The 12,519-nt window shown below is 31.7% G+C and overlaps 1 protein-coding gene across 3 annotated transcripts; it reads left to right on the plus strand.

Moving 5' to 3' along the window:
• The first annotated feature begins 3,796 nt into the window (after positions 1–3,796).
• On the plus strand, positions 3,797–12,147 carry LOC105679086 (uncharacterized). 3 transcript variants are annotated; one of them, XM_067348262.1, is made up of 11 exons: positions 3,797–4,057; positions 4,998–5,099; positions 5,481–9,093; positions 9,356–9,591; positions 9,705–9,851; positions 9,989–10,216; positions 10,302–10,364; positions 10,451–10,501; positions 10,582–10,814; positions 10,898–11,057; positions 11,138–12,147. In XM_067348262.1, exons 4-11 carry the CDS (start codon positions 9,372–9,374, stop codon positions 11,260–11,262), a joined length of 1,227 nt encoding a protein of 408 aa, XP_067204363.1. In that variant the 5' UTR covers positions 3,797–4,057; positions 4,998–5,099; positions 5,481–9,093; positions 9,356–9,371; the 3' UTR covers positions 11,263–12,147. The 3 variants fall into 3 exon arrangements, with proteins under 3 accessions (XP_067204363.1, XP_067204364.1, XP_067204361.1); XM_067348263.1 differs by lacking the exon at positions 5,481–9,093; XM_067348260.1 differs by lacking the exons at positions 9,356–9,591; positions 9,705–9,851; positions 9,989–10,216; ... (3 more) ...; positions 10,898–11,057; positions 11,138–12,147 and having other exon boundaries at positions 5,481–9,051.
• The last annotated feature ends 372 nt before the right edge of the window (positions 12,148–12,519 follow it).

Below are 12,519 nucleotides of genomic sequence, written 5' to 3' on the forward strand. Positions count from 1 at the left end.
GTTGTTAATCTTTAAGAAACTAATATCACAAAGCAATATGGAAATAAAACGATGATCAAATCGAACTCTTCAGTCACGGTACACGTGCTCTCCGTGTTGAAAAATCAACAAAGTCATAACTAACAAAGCCATAATTTCTAGAAAGACCCAGAATTATAATTCACGAGAATATTCATATATCGCGTATCCTTGTGCACACTGACATACATTTTTAAGTGCCGCGAATAGAATAATCAAGTAATGTTCGTCGTCGCAATAACATCACACAGCTCGCGAATGCTGTTTAATATCACACGATTTTCATCTGTAATTACAACGGTATTATTTTCGAAATGTCGAATCTCTGCAGTGAGATATCGTGAACCAAGCATCGTATATCTTTTGCGTCTCTATCTAACATGGAATATTCATGCTATACTTGATGAATGCGATCGTATTCTACTTATACACCAAGCGATCTATCATTTAATAACTATTGGTTTCATCTGTAAATAATACTTCCTGCCGTTTCACTCGCGTCCAGGAAGTACCGTATGCACAAAATTCATTGTAAGTAAATTATTACTTTTACTATCTCTCTCTTGAGGTGAGAGATTTCATTCAAAACTATAGCGACGATTATCTTATCTGCCTAATATTTCCAACAATCGAATCTCGAATAAATTTGTATCGTGTTGTAATTGCAGAGATACATATAGTCCTGCGTTAAATATATCAATTTAAGAAGTACAAGCGTAATTATCCTACATCTTTGAGCATCGGAAGCAATAGACAAACGTCATAAAAACGTATTCATATATATATATCATACGCAGATCTTTTTCATCTTTCGTGTATATGATAACAATATCCGCGCACGCGTCAAGCTTATACATAATTCTTACAAATAAATACTTAGGATTTCACATAGCACAGATTAGAGTCTCAGTTCGTTGTCTCGTAAAATCTTGTATGAAAACAGGATCTTAGATTTCTCTTCAATTTGTCTTTTTCTCGCATAAGCGTGCATCATTGCCACGTGATCCTCAACACTTTGGTAGTTTTAACAAATATCAAACGAATCTTCGAATTGGAATCAAACGTAACAAGATTAACATTCGCAACATTTTGGGAATACATTTATCGGTGCGATTAGTGCAAAATGGACGCGTGCTTTTACTCGGTATGTCCTATCACGCATCACTGTCGCGCGTGTCATGAATATAATAATTATGTCTCTTCTTGTTACATGTGCCACCGCGCGACAGATCTTTTATTATCTGATTGGACGTGCGCAATGTTTCATTCGAAAATGCAATCTTTCTACTGTCTCAAGACAGGGGTTGTGTCATATCATGATGTTAACGTGTCAACTTTATAAACGGTAATAGTTGAATGTTTACAACTTTGTACGAAGACGCGTTTTATGGCTGCAGACTTTGTGTACTTGATCTCAAGTCAATCCCAACGTAATGAACCTGCGATAATACATAACTAATAACCCTGACATTAAGTGCAACTTCCCAGCAAACACTGAATTTAACTGCAACATAACATGAAAGTAACATGTAATGTAACAGATGTTACACGGTATTTATATTACATTAATATAAATTTCTTTTTTAGACGCAATATAATAGCTATTTCATAGCTGTTACATTGCTTTGTTAGCTTCTCGTTATTTAAAAATAGAAGTAATGTAACATAAATATAACATATTATACAACAAATGTTATATTGATTTTATATTAATGTTATGAAACCTGTCATATAACAATTATTTTGATATTGGTAAAGAAATTTGTATTATAATGTTTCTGCAATAATTTAATTTATTATTTTCAATTACGCGGGATTTATTAGTCATTAGCAGAAACCGGATACGGACTCTAATGTAAATAGCTAATATTACGTTATTTACATTAGGTTATTTAACGGTACTAACGGTATACAGCGCGCGCATTGTCTTCTATGCGCGCGATTGGCTCGTACATTTTATTGCGCCGCGTGCATTGCTTGTACGCGCGCAATTGGACCGTGAGAGCTACACGACACTTGCGCACGCGTGCTTTGGTGATTGATATGAAGAAGCATTACAATCATGAGAAGGAATCAACCTCGGCGTCAGCAGGATCATCGGCCATTTTTAGACCGTTCAAGAGGACGACTATTGGCATCGAGTCCAATGTATAGAATCCGAGGCCGGACTCGTCACGGTTTTCTTCATCGACGAGGGATACAAGGAGCAGTACAAATCCAATTTGCTGCATCCCTTGGAGAAGATATTCTGCATCCTTCCTGCTTAGGTGACGCATCTGGGCGACACAAATCTATCTGGACATCATTACTGCGACGATGTACGACGATAAGCTCGTGGCCAGATTCCGCGAGCTAGTCTCGGACACGGATCTGCTTTTGACGAAAGTCATCAGAATAGCATCCGGTGGAATCCCGGTGGTGGAGATATTTAAAAGAGTCGGACCGAATAACATACTGGCCTCCATTAATCAAGCAGTGAACTTGGACAGCCAGCTATTAAAGTAAGTATTCGTATCTTTGTGCCATTTTAGAGACATTCTCGAAGTCCCAGCCTTTTAAAAAATACAAAAAAGAAACGATTTTTTTTTGCCTAACAAGATAGAAGTCCCCCTTAATGAAGCTTTCTCTTTGTGTCAAGAATGCATCGTCTTATTGTTGTGTCTTTTATTGTATATTTTATAACTAGGACATACGTGCGCACGTGTAGCGCGCGCCTTTTTTTCTTTTCTTACAAACTGTCAAACGCAATCATCTCTGACAACCGATCGATAATAAATGAAATCATCTACGCGAACTTGACAATAGATAAATCGATCGATAATCGTCACGATGACAACGAAAAGAAACTTCAAAAGTAAATAATAATATGCCTTTTTTTTAGAGAGGGATATGTCTGTTACATTTGACTTGTGTTTCATATTTTTTTGTATTCTGTTCCACTGCTCTTGCGTTCTTTAGTTTTTAAGCTTGATCGTAAACGCTTTATCATTACATTTGCAGAGTCAACGAAGACAGCAACAATAATATCAAGACCAAGAAACGCGTGGAACGCAAGAATTCTCGTGCTCTCGAGCCTGTCGGCAAATTGAACCCGCCCACGATTTCGAATATCGGCCAGTACTTTGATGTTCACATAACGTTGGCCGCACATTCGGGACACTTTAACGTGCAACCATTAAATGATGCGAATGAGCTGAAAGTACGTACAAAGGCATATATTTTTTGCCTATGTTGAAGCTTAAGCAGTCAAACAAAATAAATCATTATATCGGAATTTTATCTTTTTCCAGGCAATGATGGAAGATCTGCAAAAGTGCTACATCACATACGATGGTCTACCATTGGAAACTGTCAGCAAGGGCATGCTCTACGCGGGGATATTCAACAATGACTGGTACAGGTATGCGATCTCGCACATCTCTGTCTATAGATCTATAAATTTATATAGATAATACACACATCATTTTACAGTTACGCGAAGAAAGAATAGTTTTTCAATTAACTCACTTGATTTTTTTTCAGGGTATATACGTTACCAATATTATCAGCGATAATGAAGTGTCTGTGTACTTCTGTGACTTCGGTGATGTGACGATAGTGCAACACAGTAGTCTGCAGCCGTTGAAAAGCGAGTTCCTAAGATTGCCGTATCAGGCAGTGAAGGCGAAACTTGTTGGTAAGAGAAAAGCGCTCTTCCCACAATTGAACTCGACTTGAATTATTTTTTCAATGAGTTTTAGCAATAACTTTCTTTTTTTTTTACAATAAATAAGAATAGAATCAATGAACAACGACTGGTTGGTAGGCGATTGCGTGAGGTTCAAGGACTTGGTGCTGGACAAGAACTTCGTCTCGGTGGTCGTCGAACCGGCGTTTGATCACTTCTCTCCTGCTAACACCATGCTCGGCTTAAGATTGATCGACGTCAGCACCAAGAAAGACATATACATCGACTGACTGTTGGTGGAAGAGAAGCGTGCCAAATTCATCGATGGATTGGAGGAGAATCTTTCGTCGTCTAGTTAGCTCGTTGCAATTGGTTTGTAAACGACAGCAATATTTTCTTTATGATCGCGTTATCTTCTTATATACACGGCGTTATACCGTGAAACGTGAGTTCCTCGTAAAAGTACGATACGTAAATAACTAATGGATCGTAAATCGAATGATACGTAAATGATACTTTTTTTTCTCCTTTCACGACACGGTATAATGGAGCGTGCGAGTATTATATATATATATATAATAAAGTCAGGTAATTTTTTTAATGGTATTTTTATGCAATTAATATTCAAGTATATATACAAATTTTTATAGCCTTGTATAATATAATTAAGGCTGTTTTACAAGAGGTAACCTTAAACAGCTGTTTTTGCCTCGTTGACAGCAAATTGATCGTATGCGTTGCTTAAATAAAATCAGGGAATATTGATATTCTTGTTCATATATGGCCTGAAAAATCGATTTTTTCAAAATTTTACCCTGTTTATACCCCTTAATGAAGCTTTCTTTTTGTGTCAAGAATGCATTGTCTTGTTTAGGATTTATCATCTTTTGGTTCTTGATAAATTGTTATTTATAATACTAGAGTCTGTAAAAATATTTATCATCTTTATTTAGAATTTTACATTGTCTTATTTATACTTATCGTTTGATTTAAATACACACACACAAGATGTTCCATATCTATCGTAACACCCATTAATTTTGATGTTTACATTTTCATCTCAGAAATAATCTCAAAATCTGACATTCAAGGGTATTGCGATAAGTCTGGAACACTCTGTATATATTTGCATACACGTGTGTGTTACATGCTTTTGTTTTGATATTCAAGTTTTTCATACGTGTTATTTTTTTAACAAATGCTAGACGTCTCTCACATTGTGCGTGTCAAATACGTATGCATTTTTATATATTTCTTTATAAATTTATGTATTAATAAGATTAAATGCTATAATTATCTTCAATTTTTTCAGTATTACAGTGGCGATAAACAGCGAGCTGTAAACTAATTTAAAACTTTTGGCAACTGTTAACTGCGGTGCAGACTTTGGGACACGATTAGAATTCCGTTGTTGGTAAGTAACTTTTTCATAATTACGATATTTAGATTATATATTTAGGATACGATATTAGATTATATTTTATAATATTTACAAAATTATATATTGAAACTTATGCAAATTGCAATCTATTTCAATTTTAATATTTTTATGTTGAAAATTTGATGTTCAAAGATTATAAGAGCAAATGGAAAATTAAAAATTGTTAAGAAAGTTGTTACAAAGTTACTAAAAAGTTAAATACTTTGTACTTGTATAATTATACTTTGTATAATTTAATAACTGACATATTAGTACTAACAACAAATCTATACTAATCTATAATTGAAAATATTGTATATATATATATATATATTTTATATTTGTTTATCATTTTTTTTTATTTTTTTATTATAGTAATACATCATGCCTAAAGATATTCAGTTTTTATGCAAAAGGCGAAAGAATCAATTAATAAATCACGAATTAAATAAAGTTCTTAATTATAATACTTTGCATTTAATTAAATTGGATGAGGCGTCTAGTGCAATGACAAATACAAAAACAACTATGATTAATAGTGTTGAAACGTCTAAAATTAACATTTCCCAAGATGAAGACGAAAATAATGAATTATCAGCACAATTGCTGTCAGATAACGAAAATGTTCAGCATAACTCTGAATTGCAGGAAAGTTTTTCAACAGATAGCGAATGCAATAATGGTACAACTTTAACAGAAGATTTACAACAATTCATAATTGAGCGTTGTATATCACATAATACTTCAAACAAATTACTACAAATTTTGAGGAAACACGGTCACGTTGAATTGCCTACTGATGTTAGGGTTTTAGTTAAAACACCACGCAATACATCTGCAACTTTTATTTCGCTGGGCAGTGGTAAATATATCCATTTTGGTCTTGCATCAGGTTTGAAACGATCAATAAAAATGTATTCAAATTTTATTAATGATAATAACATTAAGATTAATATTAATGTTGATGGGTTGCCAATTTCAAAAAGTTCTGGTAGTCAATTCTGGCCAATAATGATTTCTATTCAAGATATTGATATATATACGTTGCCAGTTATAATTGGAGTTTATCACGGTATGTGCAAACCAAATAATTGCAATGATTTCTTAGCAAACTTTGTCGATGAATTGGTATTACTTTCCAAAAATGGTATAATTGTTTCCAATAAAAAATATGTAGTTATTGTAAATGCAATAGTATGTGATGCTCCAGCAAAATCATTTATTACATGTACAAAAGGTCATACGGGATATTTTGCATGTTCTAAATGCATTCAAGAAGGTGATTTTGTGCGAAATAGAGTGATTTTTCCAGAAACAAATAACGCTTTACGTACAGATCAGTCATTTAGAAATCGGACTCAATCCGAACATCATAATGGTGATTCTATTTTAGAGAGACTTTCAATTGACATGGTATTGCAAATTGGATTGGATTATATGCATCTTGTTTGTTTAGGTGTTATGAAACGAATGTTGCAATTATGGGTCAGAGGAAAAAAAGATGTCAGATTAGTAACAGGTGATGTTGATTCCGTTTCACATGATTTATTAGCGATAAAATATTGCATTTCATCCGAATTTTCAAGAAAACCTAGATCTTTAAATGATGTAGACAGATGGAAGGCAACGGAATTCCGTCAATTTTTGTTATACACGGGTATAATTGTTATGAAATCTGTGCTATCTCCGTATTGTTACAATCACTTTGTTACTCTTAGCATTGCTGTAAGGATATTGGCTGATCCTCAATTATGTATTTCATTCAATGATTATGCGAATTCATTGTTAATATGGTTTGTTTCTAATTTTGGTAATATCTACGGTGATGAATATCTGTCTTATAATGTTCACAACTTGCTTCATATAGCCAAAGATGTACAAACCTTTGGTTGCTTAGATAATTTTAGTTGTTTCAAATACGAAAATTATATGCAGAAAATAAAACGAAAATTACACCAATCCGGAAAACCTTTAGAAGAGTTGTCCAATCGTATATTCGAAGAATCACAGCTTCCAATCCAACCGTTCCGCGTTATGCAATATCCAATCATTATTTTTAAAAACAACAGAATTTCTTATCTACAATTTCAAAATTTCAAAATTGGTATAAATGAAATTGATAATTGTGTTTTAATAGATAACAAGTCGGTGGCTTTTATTTTAGAAATATTTGAAGAAAATAATGTTTTATTTGTTCTTGCGCAGTGTTTTTTAAATCCAACTTCTTTTTTCACAACACCATGTCCTTCAGAAAGACTTGGCATATTTCAAATTGCAAAGAATACGACTTCAAATACTATTAAAATTCCAGTAACACGAATAACCAGAAAATGTTTGAAAGTTAAAAATCTTTCTGAAGTAGGCTCTTACATCACAATTCCGCTTTTACTTACTGCAACAGAAAATACTGTTTAATTGCAATACCATATCAAATAAAAGTTTTTTGGTTTTTATCGGTCTTTATTTTTCATTATGCTTATATAGGTCATGGTCTTTATTTCTTGTTATGCTTAAATAACATTAAAATTTGAATTTATATATCAAGGTTGTTGTGTTACAGAGACAATTTATCTTAGAAACCGGCGGAAATAATCAGAAATACACTGTTTTCGATTAAGGTTTATCGGTTTTTCTTGGTTTTCTTATTTTTTTATGCTTATGATCTTGAATTTTTTTTAAATGACTGATCTGTACGTATTGATCCATTATTTGTAAACATTTCTTATTTGGTTAAAGTCCATCGGTTTTTATTGGTCTTAATTTTTTTTATGCTTATTGGTCTCAAATTTTTTTCTTATTATTGGTCTTGAATTTTTTTTATTCAACATATTGGTCTTACATTTATAAATATTGCTTCATTGGTCAAAGTTCCATCGGTTTTTGTTGGTTTTAATATTTTTTCTTCTATATTGGTCTTACATTAATAAATATTTCTTTATTGGTCAAAGTTCCATCGGTTTTTGTTGGTTTTAATATTTTTTCTTCTATATTGGTCTTACATTAATAAATATTTCTTTATTGGTCAAAGTTCCATCGGTTTTTGTTGGTTTTAATATTTTTTCTTCTATATTGGTCTTACATTAATAAATATTTCTTTATTAGTCAAAGTTCCATCGGTTTTTGTTGGTTTTAATATTTTTTCTTCTATATTGGTCTTACATTTATAAAAACTGTAATTTATAAATTTATAAGGATGATTTCTAATAACAAATCAATTGTCTGATACAATCCGCACTGGTTTACACTCTATGAGGGCTTTGGCCTCAAATCACGTCAGTGGGTGCTGGGACTGTCAATTTTTTAATGGTAGAGTCCGCACTGACGAGATTTTCAGAGTCTAAGCCAGTGGGTGCTGGGACTATCTCTTTTTGGAGGTAGAGTCCGCACTGGCTTAAACTTGATGAGGGCATTGGCTTCCAATTACGTCGGTGGGTGCTGGGACTGCCAATTTTTAAATGACAGAGTCCGCACTGACGAGATTTTCAGAGTCTAAGCCAGTGGGTGCTGGGACTATCTCTTTTTGGAGATAGAGTCCGCACTGGTTTAAACTCTATGAGGGCTTTGGCTTCAAATCACGTCAGTGGGTGCTGGGACTGTCAATTTTTTAATGGCAGAGTCCGCACTGACGAGATTTTCAGAGTCTAAGCCAGTGGGTGCTGGGACTATCTTTTTTTGGAGATAGAGTCCGCACTGGTTTAAACTCTATGAAAGCATAGATAGATTTTTCACTGCTCAGATTGAATTTTGTCCTGTATCCTTATTGCACTCGTGATATATTGCAGCGTAAATTATTGAAAATTAGATGCAATAAATTTGATTGCATGTATTATAATGTTTCATATAAAGGTAATGTGAATTAAGAAGTTTTTTAACGTTAATAATGAACTATAAAAAATTTTCAAAATTAAAATTGATTCTTTCGTGTTTATCAAATAAACACTGAATATATCTAGCGGATTTATGTACAAGGGCACTATTTGGTATTGAGGTAAGTGTACAAAATAGCAAAGATTTAGTAACATTTATATAATAAAGTTTAAAATTGGAAAAAAGTTTAATTATTCGATTAAAATTATTAACATAGAGAATCGTCCAATTATGTCGCTTTATTTATTCCTAAACTGACGATTTGGAAATATGAAACTTTTATTAATTTTATGAATAAATTCTTCTCAATCAAAATATGATAAAATTAGTAAAAAGATTTTTATTTCTCTAGACCTTATAAATTGATGTTATTTTTTTTTTAGATTACATTAAAAGATCATGGCCAAAGTAAATAAAGAAACAAACTACGCTGTAGTAAAATTTTTGTCGGATGGAACTTTTTCTGAAATTCCAATATTGTGGCTCATTCAACATAATAATATAGTTCGTGAATGTTGGTGGCCACCACGGACAGCCAATTGTGCAACGCTAATAGCAAATTGTGCTCATCCAAATAATACGTGGAAACGATATGACGTGAACTTTATAAAATATTGTAGTAAGTATTTAAAGATTTTTATATCTTACATTGCATAATAAATAATACAAAATTAGATTTTTGAACATTTTCACGATTTTACTAAATACTATACTTTCTTTTTTTCATTGCAGCATCTCTTGAATCCGCTCGGAAAAATGCATCAGATGCAAATTATGAAACAACAGATGAAGAAAGATTAGGACGAGGGAAAAGGCAACATATTCCTTTCAATTGTTGCAGTAGTGAGGAAGAATCTGACCCATGTGCAAATAAAAAAAGTATGTATTATATGAAAATTTAATGTTTATCAATATTTGAATTAATAATTCAATTACATAAATATTAAAGTGTAATACTTAAATGATTTTTTTGCACAATTATAAATGTTAAATAAAATTTATTGTTTTATTTACAGAAAGCCGCTTGTATTCGAATGCAATATCAGCATCACCCTTGTATCCTGATACGCTCAGTTTAGAATATGAATATTCTAATGCATCTATATCAAATGCATCTATGTCGAATGCATCTATTTCCAATGCATTCGTATCAAATGCATCTATATTAAATAAATCACAATCAAACGCAATCCCAACCATATCAAACGCAAGCGACTATGCTATGGCAGCAACTGCACAACAAGGTTAACATATAACAATTATAACATATAATAATATATAATTCGCAATAATTGTATTATAAAAAATAATACGTTAATACATTTTCAGAACGAGAAATGGAATCACATGTTGCAAGTAATATAGACCTCAACACACCGATAATAATAGAAGGTACGTTATTGAAAAAAATAATAAATAAAGTATTGACATAATAAATTTTTATTGTTATATATAATGGATTTATTAAAATATTTTAGGATTTGAAAATACTAATGATTTGCAAACTGATAATAATTCAAACATAACAGGTAAATTTTTAAGATTGTTTATAATGTTAAAATTTGTGAACGTTTTTATGTATATTTATGTATATTATTTTATTTTGCAGAAATGCTACAGCAAATATTAAGAATGCTAGCCGTATTAAATCTTTCGCATAAAGAAGTCAAACAACGTTTAAAAAAACTTGAGGATGTTGTAAAAACATCCTATCCACAAAGAGCTTCGGATCTACATCAAGATTGTGAAATAATGAAAGAATTCTTACCTTTTACAACAATTGATGCTGTACAGGAATTTGACAAGGTATTATTACGTACGAAGGAGATAGCAGTGCAATTTGTAAGTTTATAAATTTTATTATTAATTGTTTAATCTCATAATATTAAAATTTTAATTTGTATATAAACATTGTTGTGTTACAGAGACAATTTATCTTAAAAACCGGCGGAAATAATCCGAAGGACAGCATACATCGAAATCTGAAGAAAATCTTCAGTAATGAATGTGCGATGCAATGTTCTTGGAAAGGGTTACGAAATAATTTTCGCATTTCTAACTTAAAGGTGATAAATATTCTAAAAGGTATGTTAATATATATTCTTAAACTTATAAATAAAAATTTCTAAATGTTTTCATTAATGTATTGTGTTTAATTTTTGCAGGAGAAATAACATCGCAGTTCAGTCTTACAGAGACTGAATTTGATAATATCGCCAGCGAATGGTTTCGCTTTGCCAAGCAGCGAAAGGAAAGAAGCGATAAGGCTAAGGAGAAGGAAATGGAGTAAACACACGTGTGGAGTAGTCAGAAGTATGGCTATCAAAGCTCTACGAGAGATGTTGGCCTCATCGAACTTTTTTGTATACTGCGAGGTAAACTAAATCGTCGAATTCGTTTATAAATGTAATTTTTTTTTAATGGTTAAAAATTATTATTGGTCAATTGGTTTAAACCTGTTTATCGGTCTTAATCTTTTTTTGTTTATAAATGTAATTAATTATTTTAATTGGTTAAAAATTATTGGTCAATTGGTTTGAACCTATTCATCGGTCTTAATTTTTTTTTCATGCTTATTGGTCTTAACCCTTAGAGGACGGGGATGGTTTTCGAACGATTTTTAAAGTTTTCAATTTAAAACTTTGAGGTATATGTCATAGTAATATATATATATCGGCTTCCCGTCCTTTAGAGGTTAGTGTTATTCATTACGTTCTTTAATTGAAATGATTATTAATAGTTGAAGAATTATTATTTAATAAATTTATAAGTAAGATAACAAATCAATTGCCTGATACAGTTCGCATTGGCTTAAACTTGATGAGGGCATTGGCTTCCAATTACGTCGGTGGGTGCTGGGACTGCCAATTTTTAAATGACAGAGTCCGCACTGACGAGATTTTTAGAATCTAAGCCAGTGGGTGCTGGGACTATCTCTTTTTGGAGATAAAGTCCGCATTGGCCTCCAATTATGTTATATTCGAAAGTTATTTGTCACATATAAATAATCTTAAGTGCATAAATGTTTTTCTTAATGCTAGAATTACTGTTAACTTTAAGCTAAATTAGTGAAAAAATGTTACATGTTGCAATCCTCTTTAATGTACATATTATATAATATAAAACTGATGTAAAATAAAAAAAAACAATGTAAAATAAAATATTTTTCAAATTATGATTTGATTTTTCTATTATAGCTTTTGGTTATTAGCCTGTAATAAATGCAACTTTCAGAAATAACAGAACTTTGAATTAATTCTGAGCAAAACTAAATGAAATATTAATTCACAAAAATATTTTATTTAGTTTTGCTTAGAATTAATTCACGGATCTGTTATTTCTGAGATTTGCATTTTTTACAGGCTAATAACCTAATTTAATTCCTAACCTAATAAGAATGTAATTATTCAATAACAAATCTAATAACAGTTTTATAACAACTATATTGCATGTTATTTGCATGATATATCTATTTTATATAACAATTACGTGGCATTTTAGTACCGCGTTATATTTATGTGATAGAACTGCAACAAGCCTGTGAGTG

This window comes from Linepithema humile, chromosome 1 (genome assembly GCF_040581485.1).
Source record: "Linepithema humile isolate Giens D197 chromosome 1, Lhum_UNIL_v1.0, whole genome shotgun sequence".
In the NCBI taxonomy this organism is placed as follows: Eukaryota; Metazoa; Arthropoda; class Insecta; order Hymenoptera; family Formicidae; genus Linepithema; species Linepithema humile.

Coding starts and splice junctions, on each gene's coding strand:
- LOC105679086 (XM_067348260.1), top strand. CDS start 5,490: ATGCCTAAAGATATTCAGTTTTTATGCAAAAGGCGAAAGAATCAATTA.